The following is a 21804-nucleotide window of genomic DNA, read 5'->3' on the forward strand; positions in this document are numbered from 1 at the left end:
CATTTCAGCTGTAATGCTCATCGCATTTTTTTTTAGGTTAGGGAACTTATCATTACAGACATATTTTGTATAAAACTCAACTTTGTTATTGGCTTCAAACATATATTTCAATTCAGAAGATGACTGGAGATCAACAAATTTGCAGATAGATTTGATAGAAGTTTGTTCCACAACAATGTCAAATGGATATAAGAAAATATTAAATATATTCTCATAAATTTTTAAATATGAGAATCTTTCTTGAAATTCTCTCAGTAAATTAGTAATTTTTCTTGTGCATATTTAGAAAAATGTTTTTGTCACTATTGATGCTAGCTTCAAGCTGAAAACAAATTGATAAGTCTGTGATCAATTTGTTTTCACCTTGAAGCTGCTTATTAAGTTCATTTAATTTCATTGTGATATTTGTAAGGAAACATAAATCCAAAAGCCACTGTCCATCATATACCATATTTACTTGCATATAAGATGAGATTTTTATTCATTTATCACAGCTTCAAATTTCTAGGTCATCCTACGCGCGAGCAAAAGATCCTTTTTGTGTTTTTGCAAATAATTTTTGTGAACTGTCTATTTGCATTTTTTCACCGGATACTTACCCTCTTGTATTTAAAAACATATAAGTATATTATCTGGGTCATTTCAATCGTTCTTGTATATTGTCAGGAGTAAAGATGAATAGCAATAGGGAAAGCAAAGCATTTGAATTGAATTCCAGATTGAAATTCCAAAATCACACGGGAGCACGATATAAGTTTTAATCCATTCCCATGTGAAAACAGATGATTATTCAGAAATCAGAATTTAGAGAAACTCATAAGTGTAATCAACGGAAAGTGGATTCGACTGTTAAGAATTGGCAAAAAAAGGTTCCCGACTGTCCAGCTTTATGTGAATGAATTATGTTGTCGATTTTACAAGATTATTCCTTAAAGTTTAAAATGCCAGTAACTTTTGCGGGACAATGTGTGCATTTATGTTCGTTTGATATTTTACTTGTGATTAAACGAAATAAAATTAGAATTTGTATTAATAAATCTAATTTTCTTTATTTTGATCTTTAAAGTCACACCGCGTTCTATATGTGAGGTTATCTTATATGTGAGTAAATGCAGTAGTTCAAGAACATTCGGTCATTTTTGTTCATAAAAATTCAAATTTATTCTCTCAATTTTCAAAATTTTTTTTAAGCTTATTCCACAACTTAATTAGCAGAGATAGCTAAACAGAATAACTTTATTAAAAATGGCTGCTGGGTCAAAGAAAACCAGTAATTAACGGTCATCCAATTTTGAAATGACCTACAGAACATAACCATTACATGGAGTGCTCCTTGGTAGCTAACTATAATCAAATAACTTGCACAGTAAAATTTAATTAAACCCATTAACAATCTAAACATGGAATGATTTGAAATTTTAAATCTATATGCACATGTAAATGTGTAATTCTAATTAAAGTTTTATTAGGCTTGCAGTCAAACCTGTTTTTATGCGGGGGATAGGGACCGCATTAAAAAAAAACGCATAAAAAAATCTCACGAAACTTCACGAATGGCTGTAAATAATAGTTTTCGCAACACAATTAAAAAATATTTTTTTTTTTATGCGGTCAACAGGGACCGCATTAAAAAATGTCTCACATAGAAAATAACTCAAAACCGTACGAAATAGAATTTATTGACAACAGATGTCAGCACTTGACTGCATCGTCTAGTCTGTTTTACATATTTTTGTCCAGGTGGTGTTTTGTTGACTTAAAAAGTAAATTATTTCATTTTTCGCATATTCATGCAATAATATTACTATAATAAGTGCATTTATGCTATAATAAGTTTATTTAGCTATAATAAGTCAACGTAGAGACATGACGAATCGCACGAGACTAGTCGCCAACTATACCGCACAAATTAAAAATTCGCATTAAAAAAATCGCACATAAAAAGAGCGCATAAAAACAGGTTTGACTGTATTTCCAAAAAATTTAAAGAAAGCAATAAAAGTTTTTATCGTTTATTGGAAACACGGAAGACTGTCGTAACTTAAGAATGTGTATTGTTTGACATTTATAACACATATAGGGAAAACTTAAGGAAATATAATAATTTCATTATACCAAAACACAAATTTAAAAACATTTATTGTTGTAAACATACTGATTAAATACATATGTATATATATACACACACATATATATTATAATACATTTGAAGCTTTGTTAAAAAGTATTTAATAACTGTTTTAATTTCTGAGTGTAGGTGATAAGGTGTTATACATCATATTAATGTATTTAACTATACATGTGATATTTCATTGTAATAAAAATCTGTACAAGATGATTACTGTTTTAAAAGAGCTGCACAAAAACATTGAGTGGGCCACGGGTTGGACATCGCTGCTTTAAGACACTTTCCCATATCCTGACTTTTTTTGGACCATACAATCATCTGTAAAATAAAAATTATACAAAATTTTAATTTTATTTTTAAGCTTTTAAAAGTTTTTAAGTGAAATTTCTAAATATTTGAAACTTTTACATAGAAATTTTTCATTTATATGTATAATTTTTTACTTTTTTATTATTCTAGCTTCAATATCTGTAATACTATCTATCATTATCTGGGCAATCAGCTTTAGTGTTCCAAGTTTTCTTATAACTCCAATTGGAAAGTATGATTATTTTTACACTCTGTCTCTTTCTGAAAAGTTATTATCTTGTCTTCTACCAAATATGGCACTTCAGTGGGGAATTAAAATAATATCACTATATAATGCTTATAGTAAGTTTTTTTTATTTATAAATAAGCTGCATATATTTATATATACTTTAATTAAATTTTTATTTTAGATTCTGGTTTGCATTGGGACAAGCTATTTAGTTCACCATTAAAAGGGGGAGATGGTTTTTGTTTTGCACATGTAATTTGTATGATGATTGTATGTTGCCTTTTCTACAGTATTTTACTTTGGTACTTGGATTCCGTTTGGCCATGGCAACCAGGAGTACCCAAACCTTTTTACTTCTGTTTTTGTGTGAGTTAAAAAATTTTTTCATTATTCAAAATAAAATGTATACGTTCTATATATCATATAAACACATACATTATATAAAACATCATATATTATGTATATTTATGCCAATATATATGTTATATATACTGACATTTTTTTATAACATCAATAGTTTTGTTTGGCAATGGTATAAGTAATAATAAATTACATTTAATCTATAATTGTTGCATAAGATTATGAAATTATCTTAAAATATTTTAATAAGTTTACATACATATATAAAATAGTCTTTAACTAACATATATAAATCTGTAAGTGGTGTATAATTTATACAGTACAATCTTGGTAATTTGACATGTGGGACCAGAACGGTGTCAGATTAATGAGATTGCCGGATTACTGTTCACACATTTGATTTAACAACTTAAATATAATAAAAATATGATTAAATATGAATACCATTGATGTACTGAAAATAATTGAACATACGAATGAATCTGACAGTGTGGGATTAACTATTGGTACAGCAAAATGCAAATTGGACTACTGATCAAAACATGCATACACTGCCATTGCTGGTAATCAGTGTTGCCAGGTTGGTAACTGGGTTCAAAATCGAGGTGTCCATGGTGAAATATAATGGAAGGTACCATATTTTTGGTAGGAAACTTCAGCAGATTGTATTTATACAGTATTATGTTATAAAAATCCAATTTACTGTCTTTTTTATTGGGCAGCCTAAGATGTCATTATCTTAGCATAACAATTTTTAATATCATGCCCAAACTTGAGTGTTCAAGCTTGGGATCAATATCATGCTATGTTTGGTGGGAAGGTGTTGGAATTTAGTGGGTAACTGAAAATAGAATCATTGGAAAGAGTATCTATGGCTTGGCAGCATTGCAGTAGTACCTGAGAATAGACTAATGTTGGATTACTGGTCATATTGAACTAGCAAATGATTGGATTATTGCAATTGTATATATATTTAGATTGTTTTGTGGATATGCTATTTCTAGAATTGTGTCTAGAGAATTTTTCTAGTAAGTTGAACTCAAAATTTTGACACTTTAATATGCTTATGTAACTTGTAAATGGAGCCGTGCAAAAATACTAGGAGGCCAGGATGCAAGGTATCCCTTTTGCCTATGTCAAAACAATAATAATAAATACATGAAATATGTATACATACATTAGAATTCTGTTAGAATAATCTAATCTAAAAAAATCTTCAACAGGAAACTTCTTAAATAAAGTGCAAATATAGCTTTTCTTTCAGTAATTCATATTTACCATATTTCCTTGAATAAGCTGTAAATATTTGATATTTGTTATATTTGAAATATATATATATCATATTATATATATTATATATATATATATATATAAAGAAAAAAAATTAGTTTTAATATAAAATTATAATGACTAGTGCCATCAAACTTTCAAAATTGTTTTGATGCTGAAATGAGATATCGCAGGTTAACCAGTCAAGGTCAGCACGTGGTGATCAGAGAGATGTTGGGAATAACATGGCACGGGTAAATGGGTTTTTTCAAAGATTCGTTTGTCAAAATTTGGTTTTGCAATGTTCGCATTTCCAATTTTCCAATAAGCAACACATGTGCAAATCTTCGCATTAGTGCCCATTTGTAGAAAGAGTGTCACCATTTTGTATTTTATTTTGACTTTGTTCTCAGTCCCTGAGTACCTACAAGTCTGGTTTTTTTGTGTGTGCATGATTTGGACATTAATACTCTGTGCCATATTGCAACTTCTGACATGTATTTCTTGGGTGCATTCTTTAATTCTTCCGCATAACTTCGCGTGAATGACAACCATTTAAAAATTCCTGCCGAACGCATTCCTAAATTCCAATTGGAGTGCGTGCCATCAAACAGCAAAAACGGCAGCTTGTAGCAGTAGTTTACGATGGAAAGCAACATGGTGCCCTCCATTGTTCAAATAGTTTTGTTTCAGGGTCCATTATGTGGTTTTATGAATGAAAATTTAGAAGTTGTGAAAGTGCAAGTTAGTGCACGCGGTGATGTGTCTTTTCGAATTTTTTTGAATGGTAGCCGGCATTCTAATTTCTTTTGTGGCTATTTTGAATGCTCTTTCAACAAATAATCCATTTTATGGTTAAATTTTACAATTGGGACCCTTCTTTTGACTTTAAAAGCTCATACTTTAGAATTATAGATTCCTCCATCACGATACTATCGATAGTGCGGACGCCGCCATCTTTCTTTCTTTCACCGTCGTTCCTAAATGCCTACAAACAGCAGCACACTCCTGTAGTAGCTGAGACGCAGAACAACCGCTATTAACGAATGCACTCCTTTATACCTCTAAGCTGGTAAGCCAGGACGGCGCCATCATTTTATAAACAAGACAAGTCTTGTCAAAAACTTGGGATTTTTGAAATTAAGCTTCTTACTTCATGTGGGAACCTCTTAACCATGTTTTCCTGAGTTATATTGTATAAATTAACTTTTAATTAAATGTTGAAAAAGTAAACAATAGTTTGCACAACACAAGTTTCATTCTATTTTGTGCACTCTAGATACCCAAGTGCAGTGCATAGATTGCACCCCCATTTGCACAGCTTTGTCAATTTAAAAACTTTATATTTCTTGTATTAAATCGAAGTGTTTTTAAAATATATATGAATTGTTATCTTTAATATTTAATGATTTTTTTTTACATTATTAAAAAATACTGTTTATTTACTTTACAGCCATCCTATTGGTGCTCTTCATATCAAAAATTACAGGTGTATGATTCTGAACGTTTTAGGTCAAGTTATTTTGAAGAAGAGCCTAGAAATTTTTCTCCAACAGTTGTGATATCTCATCTATCAAAGGTTTGAAATAATTTTAAAAAATTTTACACCTAAAATGTATATGAAAATTAGATGCCATATTGACGTCATGTATTAAAGGCGCATTTTTTCATTATTCTTAAATATGTCAAAGAATTTGAAGCTAGATAATATATTATCTATTTAATTATGTAAGAACAGTTTTAGGTTATAAAATTAAAGAGAAATCATCATTATTGAGATTGTTTGTTTTTAAAGTGAAACCATAAATGTTGTTTTTTTTTAATACAGTCGAGTCCGCATAAGTTGTCACCCAGATAACTCAACACTTGTTGGTTACATAGTTTTTTTGTGGTCCCGGCCGACTTACATAGGCATTAACGTTAAATGATGTCATGTAAACCAGAGTGTTTTAACTTGTCACCGCTGGATAAATCAACATACTTTGTTTCACACTTTTTAGAATTCTGACAAGTCGACTCCCCCCTGAAAAATGAGTTCTCACCACACAGCTTATTGTACGGTGTAAACTCATTTTTTCAGGAGGGGAGTCGAGTTATCAGACGTCTAAAAAGTGTGAAACAAAGTGTTGATTTATCCAGCGGTGACGAGTTAAACGATGTCGAGTAAACAGAGTTTTTTAACATTAATAACATTAATGCCTACGTAAGTCGGCCAGGACCACAGAAACTGAATAATTAACCTACGGTGTCAAGTTATTCAGGTAATGACTTATGCGGACTCGACTATTTGAAAAATGATTTTTTCGTGTAATAAAAAAAATGTGATCTTAACAGAAGTCACTAATATAAATATTTTAAATTTATTTAAAATTAAGGTTTTTTAAGAAAACTTAAAGTATTTAATTACAGAAATTCAAATCTGGAATGGTTGAAAAGATTGCAGTTAATGACATGTCTTTGAACTTGTACCATGGTCAAATAACAGCTTTATTAGGTCATAATGGAGCAGGAAAAACTACAACTATGAGTATTCTTACAGGTATTTCAAAATTTTTTGATAAGCAAATTTTAACTGGTTCTTCAGTTCACTGATGAGAAATTTCTAATTGAAACTCCAAAATTTTATATATCAGAATATACATAAACTGCGAGTCAAATTATATATAAACCAAATTAAACAACCAATTTAGAAATTGGTTTTAAACAGTTATAATGTACCCGATGGAAGGTTAAATATCAACTTGATATACCATACATATTTTGAATTGTCATTTACATTCAAAGTAGGTATGGCTGAAGCTTTTTAATAGCCTATTTCATCTCATTCATGATAGTGACTTTCTTAAAATATGAAAATCTTCAAAATATGCAGAAGTCTTTGTCATTTTGATACGAAGTCTGCAATGTCATAACGTAAATCCTTTCTTCTCTAAATAAATTTTATTGATGAATTTTAAACACAATGTTTTCTGCTGCAAAAAAAAATATCATGGCAATATTGACACTAAGTGGCTGTATTTTGAAGCTGAATTTATGTAAAACCATAACATTTAAAGTGCCAAAATGCAAGTCATATGTCTTTTTAGCACTTGTAAATATAAGCTGTAATGTTTTATCATTTTGATATTCCAGAGAATTTGTAACCTAGTGAGTCTTTTCACCATTTTATTGTAAAATTGAAATGAATTCATTCACTAAAGTTTTACCCTACCACTTGGATAAATGTACCTTTTTTAAATATTGCGAGTTAGGAAGAAAAATCAATCATGTCCTAACTGTTGTCATGCTCCTGACGTTAAAAAGATCTTGGTAATCTTTTGAAACAAAATTATACATCCTGAACAGTGAGCAATGTCCCACACAGGACCCATGGTCTCACATTTGGTATCTAGGGAGTGGGTTTCACTGCCTCAATCCCTGGATCTTGCATTCTGATTATAGTGAGTGGGATCTCACAAATGTCTGATTGTGGGTGAATTTTTATCATATTACATTTAATTTAGAAATTAACTTAAGTTTGCTGATAAAAACGTATGGTATATCTAGAAATTATTGCTATAGATTAGATTAGTGATTTTATATGATGATTTTTCAATGTTCTGTTTGTTTGAAATCCATAGTAAACATTAATAGAAATTACTTATAATTTATACAGAAATATGTTAAATATTTTAATTTATCTTTTTTGTTATATAGGAATGTTTCCACCAAGCTCAGGTTATGTTACAATAAATAATTATGACATAGTTACTAGCACCACTGAAGCTCGAAGAAGTGTTGGCCTTTGCCCTCAACATAATGTTTTATATGATTCTCTTACTGTTGAACAACATTTGAAATTTTTTGGTCTTGTAAGTATAAATCAGTAATATTCACTTCAGAACTAATGAAATAATTATATATCAAATAATAGAATATATATATAAATTTTTGTTTGGTGCACGAGATGTAACTTCAATTTTTAATAGCTATGCTTCTCCAATTTATTTTGTTCTATTGTTATGAAAAGAATCAAAATCTAATGTGTATATTATAAATTCATTTTTATTGTTTAAGAAAATTGCAGACAAGCAGTGAGCTGAGATAGCGGCCTCCCTCAAACATAAGACATATAATTTTAAAATTTAGGTACAACAAAAATGATTATATAGTACAGTAAGACTCCGCTTAACACGGGGTAGACAAAGTGCTAAACAAACAAGCATTAATGCTGTTTTGTTTAGCACTTTGTCATTTTAACAGAGTAAATAGGAAAAGGGGAACATGCAATTAAAAATAAACAGATTTTATTTTATTTATTTCTATAATAAGTTATATTATTATGTAAATTAATATAGAAATATGTTAACACAAACATATGCACACAGAAATGTAAAATTTATTTTTTGTGATGAAGATTCTGGTTCTTATAAAATTCTTGTTGTGTTTTTTTGCAATAAAGTCAAAGTTTCATTTGTCACTTATTTTCTTTCCTTAAGCAAATGTCAGTAGCAGAAGATTGCATCTAAAATGCCTAGTCTTGCTTTTGCACTCCTTTTGAAATCTGGATCATTCACTACAATTTGATCAATGATTTCAGTTATCATTACCAAACTTTTAATAATGAAATCTCTAGAGAAATTCTTTGGGTTCTTTGTTTTCAGAATCTCTATTTTCCAGTTCTACACGAATTCCTTGTTCTGCCAGTTCTTGAAGGTTGTTGGTAAGGCTCTCACCAGAAACCTGCAGTAACTCCTCAATATCCTGCTCGTCTATATCTTAGTCTTGCTGTATAGATTAGGTTGACAATTGGGTCAACCTAACGATACAGTGATTAGGTTCTTCTTGTTGAGAATTCTTGGATACCTTCAGCCATAACTTCTTCCACACTTCATTCATGCATTTATCAGTTAATTCTTGCCAAGCAAAGTCGATATTGCCTACGGCATCCATGATATATTTTTTCCAAAATTGCACCAAACAAACATAGATTTAAGGAAAGTACAGCGGTATGACAAATTACCACCTTTTGCTGATTGGTTTGTGTTCAGGAATAATCGTATTATATACGAATCTATGAAATTCTGCAATAATTTGAATCAGCATAAATTTTGAGCTTTTTTAAGGCTTCAAACAGACCGCATTATATTGAATCAGAATTAATCGTGGCAGCATTGAGGGATCTTATGTAACAGTAGTAGCCAAACTGTAGCTTGTGAGTCACATGCAGATCTTCTAGACCATTACTGTGGCTCTTGCATAATTTCTTTTTATGAACTTTGAAGTATATATGTACTACTAACACATACAAAAATATAAATTTTCTGACTATTACATAGTGTAATATACACAAATTGTAAGTGAAACTTGCAACTTAGCTTCAAACAGGCAACTGAAAGCTTAGTTCATACTCATAACGTTGGAGTTAAATGATTACTGGAACTTTATGATGACTAGGTAACAAAGTAAAATAACTGATATTTATTTACTGTAGACCAGTAATAATTATATTATATATAGTTAAAATACTATTAACAGTGGATGCATAACTCTTCAATTCCAATAGAAGCTGTAGCTCTTGTGAATATCTGATAGTCAGTGTATGGCTTATATTGTGACAAGGTTTGGCCACCCTGGTATATAAAATTATAAAGTGAAATAATGGTAAATGCATAAAAGAGAACTAAGATATTTATAAACTTTTAAGTGGAAAAAAACCAATATTATAGGACAAAAGTATATAAAACAAATGATAAAAACTATTGTATTTATTTTTACAGAGAAGTTGTTTTACACAAAGAAGTTGTCTACAAATTTTTTTTTAAGTATCAGTTAAAATAGTTGCAAAATCTGTTGGAGATATTGAAAATGTGTTGAAAAAAGAAATATTAAAATGAGACATAAGATTCAGAATACATTACATTTGGGCATGTCTGTTAAATGGCAGTGAGCAAATGTAAGCATGATCTGAGGAAAGTAAACCATTAAAATGCTGGGAAAAAATGTACTTTAGATCATATCAGTTCAACAGATTAAGAAAATGCACTTTGGAACAAATTGCTTCTGATGAGCCTGAAAAAGATTAGTGAGAAAATAACACAGTATACTTTGCTAGATTATATAAAATTATTTAATAAACTTTGAAATAGAGGTTGATCTGACTGACAAACCGTAGTCAATTAAGAACTGAAAATATGCAAAAAAAAAAAAAAATGTTCTGAACACAGATCTACAGAAAATTGTCAGTGTCACCATAACATTCCACAATAGATTGATAATTTTTAATTAATAAGTTTGTAAGAACAAAGGTAACTGCCCAATAAAATGCTGAGATCCTTAATTTGAAAAGCATATTTAACAGGGAAAATAGCAAATGAAGTGATAGAATTGGAGGATTTCTTAATAATGAATAATACATGAAAGTTGTTAGCTAAACATTACAACCTTAAACAGCAGTTTTTAAAAAAATATCAATGTCCTGCTAGAATAAACTAGGATTATTATTTAAAATTTTAGTATTAGCTTAAATTAAGCAAGCTCTTAAATATTTAGACTAATAGTCTAATTTTTTATAAATTATATACAGGAGAAAAGTATAGAACTTTAAGATACAACCATGTGGTATACCTGATGTAGGAGTAAAATTTAAAGTTCAATTATTTTTAATTTTTAAGTGTGTAGTAAAAAATAAAGACAGTAAATCAAAAGTATTTTTCTGTGGGCAGCACATGAAGTTGACTGTTCTCAAATGCTTCCTTGGCATCTCAGATGCAGTTATTCTGAAATTGTGAAATTATCAGTATTGTATCAGAAATCTTTATTTCCAAATTTTGTTTTTTAGCAATGTAGTGATGTTCATTTTTGTCTAGTCACAATTTTTACATTTTTTAAAAATTTTATTGTAATTTGATTTGAAAAAGCAATAAAATAAACATATGTCGAATTTTACTTCACCGTAAATTATCTTAGATTTCACAGATTAACAGCATGTTTGTAGTTGGAATGATATTACTTTCAAGGTCAAGGTAGTAAAACTTTATTACTTTAAAGGGAAATTAGCAGTAGACTTGGTATTGACTCCACACCAAACATAAACAAACTAACTACAAAATATTATATTACCCTATAAACAAAATCTTCCATCCCATTTGTAAGTAGGTCAAATGAATTTTTGTTTTTTGTTTTATTATGAAGAATGTTTCCTTTAAAATTTAACACTTTATAAGAACTTATCACAAAAAATAAAAATTAAATAATAACTGCAAGATTATCTTATTTTGAGCAATATTAATTTTTGAATTATTACAGAAATGTCAGTTTTTTGCTGATTTTTGTTTTAGTCTAAGAAATGAAACAATCAAAGTAATGCATGGACCACCAAAAATTTAATGAGCAATCACATGTTAACTGCATAAATTATTAGATACATCATTTAATTCATAAAATTCTCAACTTCTTAAAAAAGAAATCTGCTCTATGCAGGGAATTGCCTTTCTTAAAATTACTAAGATAAAATTATGTTGACATTTATTATAATTATGTATAATTATACAGTCACTCCTCACTTAATGACTGAGTTCTGTTCCTATAACTAGGTCAAACAAATTGTTCATTAGACAAGGAGCTTGTTTTTATTTTGGATAAAGAAAAGGCCCAAAAGACACTCCTCCAACTTGCTAACTTTGTTTTAATTTGCATCTCTTACATATTACAGAATGTAAAAATACAATCATCAAAAATTTAGTTTAAACTTTAATCTGAATGTCTTTTGTTTTATGAATAATGTTTTAGTCATCAAATCCTACAAATGCGCAATAAAGTATAAATTTATAAGTGACATATATAGTCTTGGAGATTGAAAATGTTTCGTGCAGTGAATACTGATCAACTGTAAAAGATTAAGCTAGATTAAGATTAATTAACATTTTAAAGTTGTAAAATGCTATTTATTTTATTGTAGCTCAAAAATATGTCTTGGTCCGATGTAAATACTGAAGCAACTAAAATATTGAATACTCTTCACCTTCGAGATAAAAGGAATTGCCTAGCAAAAGACTTATCGGGAGGGATGAAACGTAAATTATCACTTGGAATTGCCATTATAGGAAAATCTAAAGTAAGTATTTCGATGCCATTTACTGGTATTATAGTGCATGTTTCATCAATTTGTTGTTTCTATTGTAAATTCTATCTGAACATCAGTTGTTATCATCTACTTTATATTATCATTTTTAATATCTGATTCACTACTTTATATAAATTATATATGTACAGTCTACCCTCATTTTGCACCTGTTTGATTTAAGCTAATTGACAATAATGCTGGCTTCAAATTTTTCAAAACAATTAAACATTTTTCAATGTGTAGAATATTTTTGCAAATGCTAAATGCAAATATTTTTTTTCACACCTGTTGGTAGCATTTAGAATGATCACATTAATTTATAAGTATTTAAGTATGTTCTTTACAATGACATCTTAAGTTAAAATGGACGAATTCAGTCATTTTATTTTATTAGAAGATCATTTTTATTTAAGCTATAAATCAGAAATAGTGAGTCATCTAGTAGTTTAAATTTAGTTTATTGTGGAGTTTTCAATTTCAATTTTTTACAATTTGTTTTTGCTATTTGTTCTCAAAACAGAGAGCAAACCTGAATTGAGAACAAAGCTTCATTAATTGAAGGGACAGGTTCTTCAATCTTTATTTCATTTGCTTCGTTATTGTCGGCTCGATCAAACATGTGTGAAAGTTCAAGAGTTCACATCAAAGATGTGAACTCTTGAACTTTCTACTGTTTCTACATCAGACTACTGTCATCAATTAGTGATTTTTGTCTATAATAACTAGATGAACATCCAAGATACTGGTAGTATTTGTTTCTGAATCATTCTGAAAGCGGAATGTTGTTTTCTGGCATAAAATAGTCATTTGAAACTTTCAAATGACTATTTCCAGCAGTTATGAATTGTGACTGGAAATGTTGTTTAGTGCTCTTTTTAATATTTGAATTGCCTCAAATACTGTAACTGTCAACATCTTGTGACTCTCTTAGATCTTTTTATTGCTTTTCCAAGCATAATCTTTCAATAATGATATTTTAGACTTTAAACACTTCCTTGGTTCCATTGGTTGAATTAATCTAATTGTATTCAGTGGGAGGTAAGCAATCTTAATAATTTTTAAACTTGGAATTTTCGATGAATATGTGGTGCAGTTTTCTACCAGAAGAATCTTTTACCTACTGATGGCGGAAACTGGTATTACCTGCTATGCAATACTTCCAGAACAGATTTTATAGAATTCTTTATGAAAAAAGTTAAATTCAAAATGTCCAATTACTGTTTGCTGGCCAATAACTGTGTCATTTGCCTATAAAAAAAAAAACAATAGTAATGTTATCAATATTAAAATAATTCTGTTTGAAGTCTCTTGATGATGGCTGCAGAAACAACTGAAAATTTTTAAAAAAATAAAGAATACTGCTGGTTACGACTTAATTTAGGAAGTTTTCATACAAATTTTATCTGCTTCTGTTGAATTAGAATTGTTTAATCTGCCAAACATAGCCATTAAAAATTACTTGTTTAATTAAAAAATAATTTCGGTAGTAAGCAAAATGTTTACAGAAGTTTCTTTTCAACCGAATTAATTGAAACTAAATAATCAAAAATATAAATTTTATTAAGTTTGATAGTTAACATTTCTGCTTCAAATTACATATTTTCTATTTAGATTGAATGAATTTAATTATATTAGTGATAAAATTTTGTTTATTTCAAAATATTTAATATCTATAAAAGTTAAATATAATTTTTGTAAACTTGATTTTTTAATTTTAAGGTTCTGATATTGGATGAACCGACTTCGGGTATGGATCCAGAAGCAAGACGATTGATTTGGGATTTACTGCTAGAGATCAGACAAACTTGCACTATACTCTTGAGTACTCATTACATGGAAGAAGCAGATGCCCTTGGTGATCGCTATTGCAATTATGGCGGATGGATCCTTAAAATGTTGCGGATCGTCAATATTTTTAAAAAGAAAATTTGGTATAACTTAAGATATTTTTGTTAGACTACCCATTTAATTTATCCTATTAAATGTTTGTAAACATTTAACAGGAAAAATTTTGAAAAACATACTAATTTTAGTTACGATACTATTTTATCTGATATCATCAATATAGAATTATCTGTAATCTGGTTTAATTTTATAATTGTTTTTTTAAAAAACAAAAAAATATTTGTTAAAACTGTTTACTGATTTTTATTACAAGAAATTTGTCTATTTTGCCACTAACTCCCCAGTCCCCCTTACATAGGATACATAGGATGTAATGATGGAGACAAGGTTACACTCTGAAAAGTCTGGGATACATATGCTATACCCTTACAGAATATCCTAACTGGGTTGAAATTATTATATATTGTTGCCGCCACTAGAATGCTCTGCCTCTGTCTTGCAGAACATTGTGATGATGATGTATGTAATAAATGCATAACAGAGCTAGCTAAAAAAGCAATAGAGAGTAACTTTGAGTCTCTCTGGTTGCAAACTTTCCTCCTAAAACACTGTGGGGATTGAAAAACACATGGGAATCCCTTTACATCTCAAAAATGTTCTAAAAATCTCCCATGCTAGATATCAGTTTAGCACTGTTTAATCTTGTTAAAGTTGTAAATCACATGTTACCTGATAAAACACTTGTAGCAGCATTGTGCCACTATACGTTTGTTTGACTATTTAATTTATTATTTAATTTATTTTAATCCGATTTTATTTTTGGTGTTTTTTTTTTACATATCATATTTTTGTGTTGTTGTATAATTCTGTAAATTACATATGTGTAATTAATTTAAATTTTCTATGCACATGCGGGACAAGCAATTTGAAAAAACATCGGTTGATGTTCGGGTTCTTTTCTCAAATTCAAATGTTTTGTTCTCTATGAATGATTCTGCCTGAAAGACAGTTATATACTGTTGAAAGTACTCACAGAATAAATTATTTTTACATAACGCATACCACTTCTGTTGGCATTATCTTTCCATTAATGTTTGGCATGTATAGCTATTTAAAACCCTTTCTAATAAAGGATACTATAAACTTTGTTGCATTACTGCTTACATTGATTAATGGCCTTATTAAGTATTTGTTAGTAAAGTAACATTGTGCTAAAATCATGAATTGATATATAAATAGTATTTTAGTGTAATTTGGGTTGACCAGGAATGGATCGGAATTTTTCTACTGTAGAATAATGGAAACACTTCTCGTTTTCCAAATTCCTAGTATTCAGTTTGTCTGTCAAATTTTTTGTTATATATTTTAATGAATTAAATATTGTTAATTCTTGTCAAATTACTGAGGAATAAAGTTGTTATTCCATTTTCTAGAAACTTAACAATATTGACGAAGTTTTACAATGATCGTTTAAAAAACTTTGTACACTATTTTTTTAGAAAATGCTTGAACTTATGAAAGTAATGTAAAATTATATCCCAAGAATGTACTGTACTCCTAATGGAATGACATACAATTGATATAAACATTATAAGGATTAAACAACATTAAATATTTATAATCCTTTTGTTATCTCAAGATAGATATTTTTTTTTCTTTTTTGTTAACGAGGCATAATTATAATTTTATATTTGATTTATATTGAATTTGATGATTTACAAGAAATTAAAATTTTTTAAAATCTATTTTAAACAGGTACAGGATATCATCTTCATATTTCTAAAGGAAGCTCTTGTAATGTAGAGGAAGTAACTAACATAATACAGAGTCATATACCCGAGGCCTCAGTACTTAGCAATTTAAATCAGGAGTTAATTTATTCATTATCTTCCCAACCCAAATTATTTGTTGCTCTCTTTGAAAAATTAGAAAATTCATTTTTGCAGTTAGGAATTTTATCCTGTGGAGTATCTGTCACAACAATGGAAGATGTATTTCTCAAGTAAGTTTTTTGACTTGATATTTTTATATATTTATGTAATATTTGTTCTGTTTTTGATTTATTAAACTTAAAAGTATTATTGTATTTATTTCCATTATTCATTAATTTATTAATGAAAGGAAATCTTGTATTATTGTGTTTATTGAATTGTTCATTTATTCATAATTTAAGTAAAATTGGGAAATGAAAAAAATAGTCTGTTTAAAATTGTTATTTTATAATTCAGTACTTGACTGTTTCTGAATTCACATGACGTACTTTTCACTGAGTTTAAAAGCACACTTCTGTGTGTTTTTTTTTTACATGTTTAGCCTTGACCTTTCTATCTTCAAGTTTTGTATTATTTGTAATTCCACTAATAAATCTCATTAGAAAAATTCAGGTTAAACACAAGCTTAAATGTTTCTCTGTAGTATCTTATTATTCTAATGAAAATTTTTAGTGAAAACATTTCTATTAAAATGTGTAAGTAACACTAATAGATAAGATTTCTTGGGTATAAGTTTTAAATGTTTGTTTAATCACAAATTGAATTGTACCATTGGATTTATCATTAAAGAAAAGTCATTAAAATTATCACATATGGGTTACCAATTTAATTTGAACAAAATTGGTAACCCATATGTAATAATTTTCAGATGTGACAATGGTCTGAAACTGAAATAAACGTCTGGATTTAATCCTTACATTACTGTAGCACAAGCTAAAAATTTCTAGAATATTGCTTTTTCTGACATAGCCCAAGCATAAGTGGTTCATGCTAACTTGGACTTTAATTACAGAATATTATATAAAAGTGTACTAAATTTAATACACTTTTTAAGTATTAAAATGATACATTAAAACTATGCCATTTAATAAAATATATTTGGTTGAACCAAATGCTTGTTCAGTTTTTAGAAAGATATAAAATAATATATTTTGGAATAAATAAATAACCTTTAACATTAAATCTGGAACCTGTTACCGGTGTAAATTGTGTGAAAAAACCTTTCTTCACAAACGTTTTTGAACTTTCTAGGATAGTTTTTTCTCGGGCAAAAAATCTGATGGAATGCTTCAAAAAAAATAGAACGTGGAGATTTAAAACAAAACAGAATGTTCGCATAACGAAACTTGTTGAGATAGGCATGCACACTTGTGCACGGATGGTGATATTAAAGGTCACTGTCTATAAGGGCTTGCCATGCTATAGAAAGACTAAGTTCATCCTTTCGGTTGATACGGATGGTCACGTGGTTAGCCTTGTAGATGGATCAGCTTCTAGCCATTTTAGATGTTCTAGGTGGGGTGCAGTGACGATGATGTCGACCTTGTCGAATTCCACCTTGATGTTGGGATCAGATGCATAGGTGGCCAGGGCAGTGGTGTGTCACCCATGTCGAAGGTCCGACTGGTGCTCGTGTATTCTGGTATTTAAAGTGCTTGAAATTCTATGCCATCTTAAATTATTCCACAATGAACAAAAAAAGATGATAGTCTGATGGAGCAATATCTGGAGAATATGCAGGGTGACTCAAAACATCCCAGTTAAAGTCTAGAAGTTTTTGGTGCATGCTTAACGATATGTATGGCCTTGCAGTATCATGATGGAACACCACTCCCCATCGATTTGCAAGTTCTGGACATTTTTGATGCACTGCAGCCTTTAGTTCATCCAGTTAGAGACAATATTTATTGGAATTAATCGTTTGGTTGTTGGGTAAAAGCTTGTAATAAAGAACCCCTTTCTAATCCCACCAAACTAAAATCATTACTTTTCTGGGATGAAAACCAGTTTTAGGTTGTGGCACTGGAGGATCACCAGGCTTACTCCAAGATCTTTTGCATTGAATGTTGTTGTAAACAATCCATTTTTTATCACCCATTATTAATTGCTTTAAAAATGGATCATCTTCATTGGTTTTAAAAGCGAATCACAAACAAACGTGGTCAATAAGGTTTCGTTCACTTAACTGATGAGGAACCCAAACATCATAACGGGAAGTATAACCAAGGCTAGCCAAATGTCTGACAACAGATGTTTGGGATATTTTTAAGATGTCGCTATCTCTCATATTGTTTTATGCCGATCATTTTGAATTAAAGCTATGGACTCATCTTCTATGGTCGAAGGCCTGTCCTGACTGAGGTGCATCTTAGAGAAAAATCATCTGCCCTAAATTTTGAAAACCATTTCTGGCATGTTTCATCAGTTACTGCATCCTCCCCATATAAGCACATATCTTTTTTGAGTTTTTGTCTCATTTTTTCCTTTTTTGGAAATAATGGTGCATTTTCGACATCTTATACTCTTTCTTATCTTCCATTTTAATGTTTTTTTTTCTTAAAAAATAACAATTTTAAAAAATAGCTGTAATTAAACTTGCGTATAAAAATGCAAATATTTGTAATGTTCACCTAAACAAGTGAAAACTTGATAAGCAAGACAGTGGCAACACAGATGAGCGATTATGTAACTACCCAAACAAACTTTTGGTTCAACCCAATACATGTGTATTGATGTAATTAAAACAATTTACCATGCAATTTTCATGTTTATATTATAATCAAAGCTATCTATCTGATGTTATTAGATTATTTAAATTGTTATCTTTTATATAAATGACATAATTCCAAATATTACAAATATTTATAATTATTTCACTTGTGAAGTTCTTATACATCAGATGTTACCAGCAAACTTTGACCAGCATATTGTTTATTCTTTTTAACATTTTGGTTGTCATTTTGCAAATATTTTCAATATTCCGTACAACTTGAGTAAATAGATTATAGGAAATATAGTGTTACTTTTTACCTCAGATATATGGTTCATGTTTATAAATTCAAACATGGGTCAAATTTGAATCAAAGAAACAAACGATTTTTTATGATTGTGCCATTGTCCTGGAATCTTTTAAAAACTTTTACATATTGAGGCAGGTGAATAGCCTCAAATAAAAGGTTGACTCTGTCCATAAAGGCTGTTGTGTTCCTCAGGTGTTGAAAAAGACTATACTATAAAATTCTTCATATTCTGTCTAATTTGTTAATATTTCTTATAAGAAATTATTTGTTAATAAATTTTGTGGAACTGCCATGTTCCTCAACAAAATAAAACAAAATTTAACTCATATGTTCACTTACAAAATCAAATCCAGATAAATTATTATTTATTTATATAAATTTTAATATTGATGATGATCCATTCTTTTTTGTTTTTATAAATTAATATAAATTCATTTCTTTATAGAGTTGGAAAAATATCGCAAAATAATTGTGAAGAAATGCTAAATAATGACGAATCTGAATCATTTGTCGATCTTGACAAGAATAAAGGTATTTCTTCATAAAAATCAAATTATTCTTGGTCATAAATTTAAGGTTGTATATTCTGAAAACAAAAAATAGTATAATATATAAGCGAGGTTGAGGCCGAAGTTTTAAATGCGAAAACATGTACGTTGGACATTCAGCGCTGCTTTCCTGTAAGCCTAGAAGTTTGACAATGACGTTTGGAATGCCGAGCATGATTTCACTGACTTTCCAAACATCATTGTCAAACTTCTAGGCTTACAGGAAAGCAGCACTGAATGTCCAACGTACACGTTTTCGCGTTTAAAACTTCAGCCTCAACCTCGCTATAGTCATGCATTGTTAATGCACAACTACATTTTAAATTCTGTAGAAATATATATATTGTTTTGATTCATAAATTTCTAACTTCTGTTTAATGTTTTATATATTCTTTTGGTACAAATAAAATGTTTCTGTTTCTATATATTTCTTTTATCAGAATTGTCTATTTTTCTATATACGGGTAGGCCTGCTACAACGCGGTAGATAAGTTCCTTGAAAATACCGCGTTGTGGGAAATCGCGTTATAGGAGACACCAACTTAATACAAAAACTGGGATTCAGTTCTAAAAAGAGAGAAACTGCCTTTTTATGGTGTAACATTTTCATCATTTTTTAAATTTATGTACATAAAAAGCTTAAATAAAATTCAACATCATATAAAAACTAAAAAGATTATGATTTCAAGTCAAAATCAAAAAGAAACATAATGTTATGCGCAAATTCAGTCTTCATCGTCGCTTATTATAGTTGTTCGAGAATGTTTGACTGGCCTTATTTCAAGATCTGAGCTTGTTCCATCAAGTTCCACTGCACTTATGTGATCCGTTGCGATTTTTCTGTTATGTGAAAGATAATTCGTTTCTAAATACCCTAAACCGCGTTGTAAAAGTACTGCGTTGTAAGAAAATTTCCGCATTTTTCCAACCGCCTTGGAGCGAAAACGCATTGTAAAGGTACCGCGTTGTAGGAGGCCTACCTGTATGTTGAAGTATCTGTAAAAACCGATCTTGACATTTTTGAGAATCTGAACTTTTATTAAGGTCCTTTTTGTTAGTACATAAAAGATTGATAGCAAAATCAAAACTAAGCTACTTGTTATAATTAAAATAGCTTTTTTATAGCAAAAAATATTTGTATTTGTTAAATTAAATGTTTATTGTAAAGCTTGAAAGCTTTCATAATAAAGGCAAATTCTGGCATAATCTGTAAACGTCGATTTTGCAAAAGTATTGATTCAAATTACTCCATTAATGTTCTAAACTGTTCATATCAGATCTGTCTAAAAGTATGCAGTCTGTTTTAAGTTTTTCACCTTAAGATCCCATTTTGCAGACATTGCCTGGTGAACATGTCATAATGGAAGATCATAAATAATTTGAAAAGTATTATTAGAATGTGATCTTAACACACCAACAACTGCCGTAAATCATCTGCAGTTGTTGGTGTGTTATGGCTTTGCATCAGGTTAGTAGGGTTAGTTTATATGAATATGATCTTTATCTTAAAATAACCAATTTCATCTCAAACTTTTTTCTATTTGGTAGCTTTAATGAACACACAAGTATTTTTTTTACAAATTTGTGTCATTTTATAGTTACTGAGCTATTACGTTAATGTATTAATAATTTGAAATTGTATTTACTAGAATTTGATACTCTTAAATCTATATAAATTTAGGTTAACAAAGATTTTGCTTTTTAATTTTATTTTTGGTTTGTATATATGATTTTAATTTTAAACTCACCCACTGTAATGGAAAAATTTATATTTTAATCATTAACATTATCAGTGTGTGATTGTCTACTTATAATGCTAAATTTACTTAAATAATACACTGTTTTTAAATATGTAACTTGGCAAATGTAGCAGTAATTTCTTTTGTAGCTTATTGAAATTATAATTTTAGAAAATTACAAATAATTGTTACAAATAGGTTAATCACTGATTATATTTGTAGGTTAATGTTACCTATGGTAGCGAACATGGCGGCTTGTCTCTGAAACAGTGGGGACACATTCTAACCTAACCTATTCTAATAAATTAACATAATTATTGCCAACCAAATTATTAGAATAGGTTAGGTTAGAATGTGCGTCCCCACTGTTTCAGAGATGAGCTGCCATGTTTGCTACCATAGGTAACATTAACCTACAAATACAATCATCAGTGATTCCTAGAACAGCTTTGTGAAATGGCAATATGCTGGTTAACTGTCT

General features: G+C 29.4%; 1 protein-coding gene across 1 annotated transcript in view; it reads left to right on the plus strand.

The window, feature by feature from the left end:
* The window catches only part of LOC136984955 (phospholipid-transporting ATPase ABCA3-like), a 59650-nt gene that overhangs the window by 20232 nt on the left and 17614 nt on the right, over positions 1 to 21804 (plus strand). The window contains 10 exon segments of the mRNA XM_067282102.1: positions 2588 to 2779; positions 2848 to 3032; positions 5749 to 5874; positions 6705 to 6834; positions 7992 to 8146; positions 12235 to 12390; positions 14119 to 14262; positions 14264 to 14330; positions 16000 to 16246; positions 19482 to 19567. Of these exon segments, the coding sequence (XP_067138203.1) occupies positions 2588 to 2779; positions 2848 to 3032; positions 5749 to 5874; positions 6705 to 6834; positions 7992 to 8146; positions 12235 to 12390; positions 14119 to 14262; positions 14264 to 14330; positions 16000 to 16246; positions 19482 to 19567 (1488 nt within the window).

This window comes from Centruroides vittatus, unplaced genomic scaffold (assembly GCF_030686945.1).
Source record: "Centruroides vittatus isolate TY-2023 unplaced genomic scaffold, ASM3068694v2 contig_941, whole genome shotgun sequence".
NCBI lineage: Eukaryota > Metazoa > Arthropoda > Arachnida > Scorpiones > Buthidae > Centruroides > Centruroides vittatus.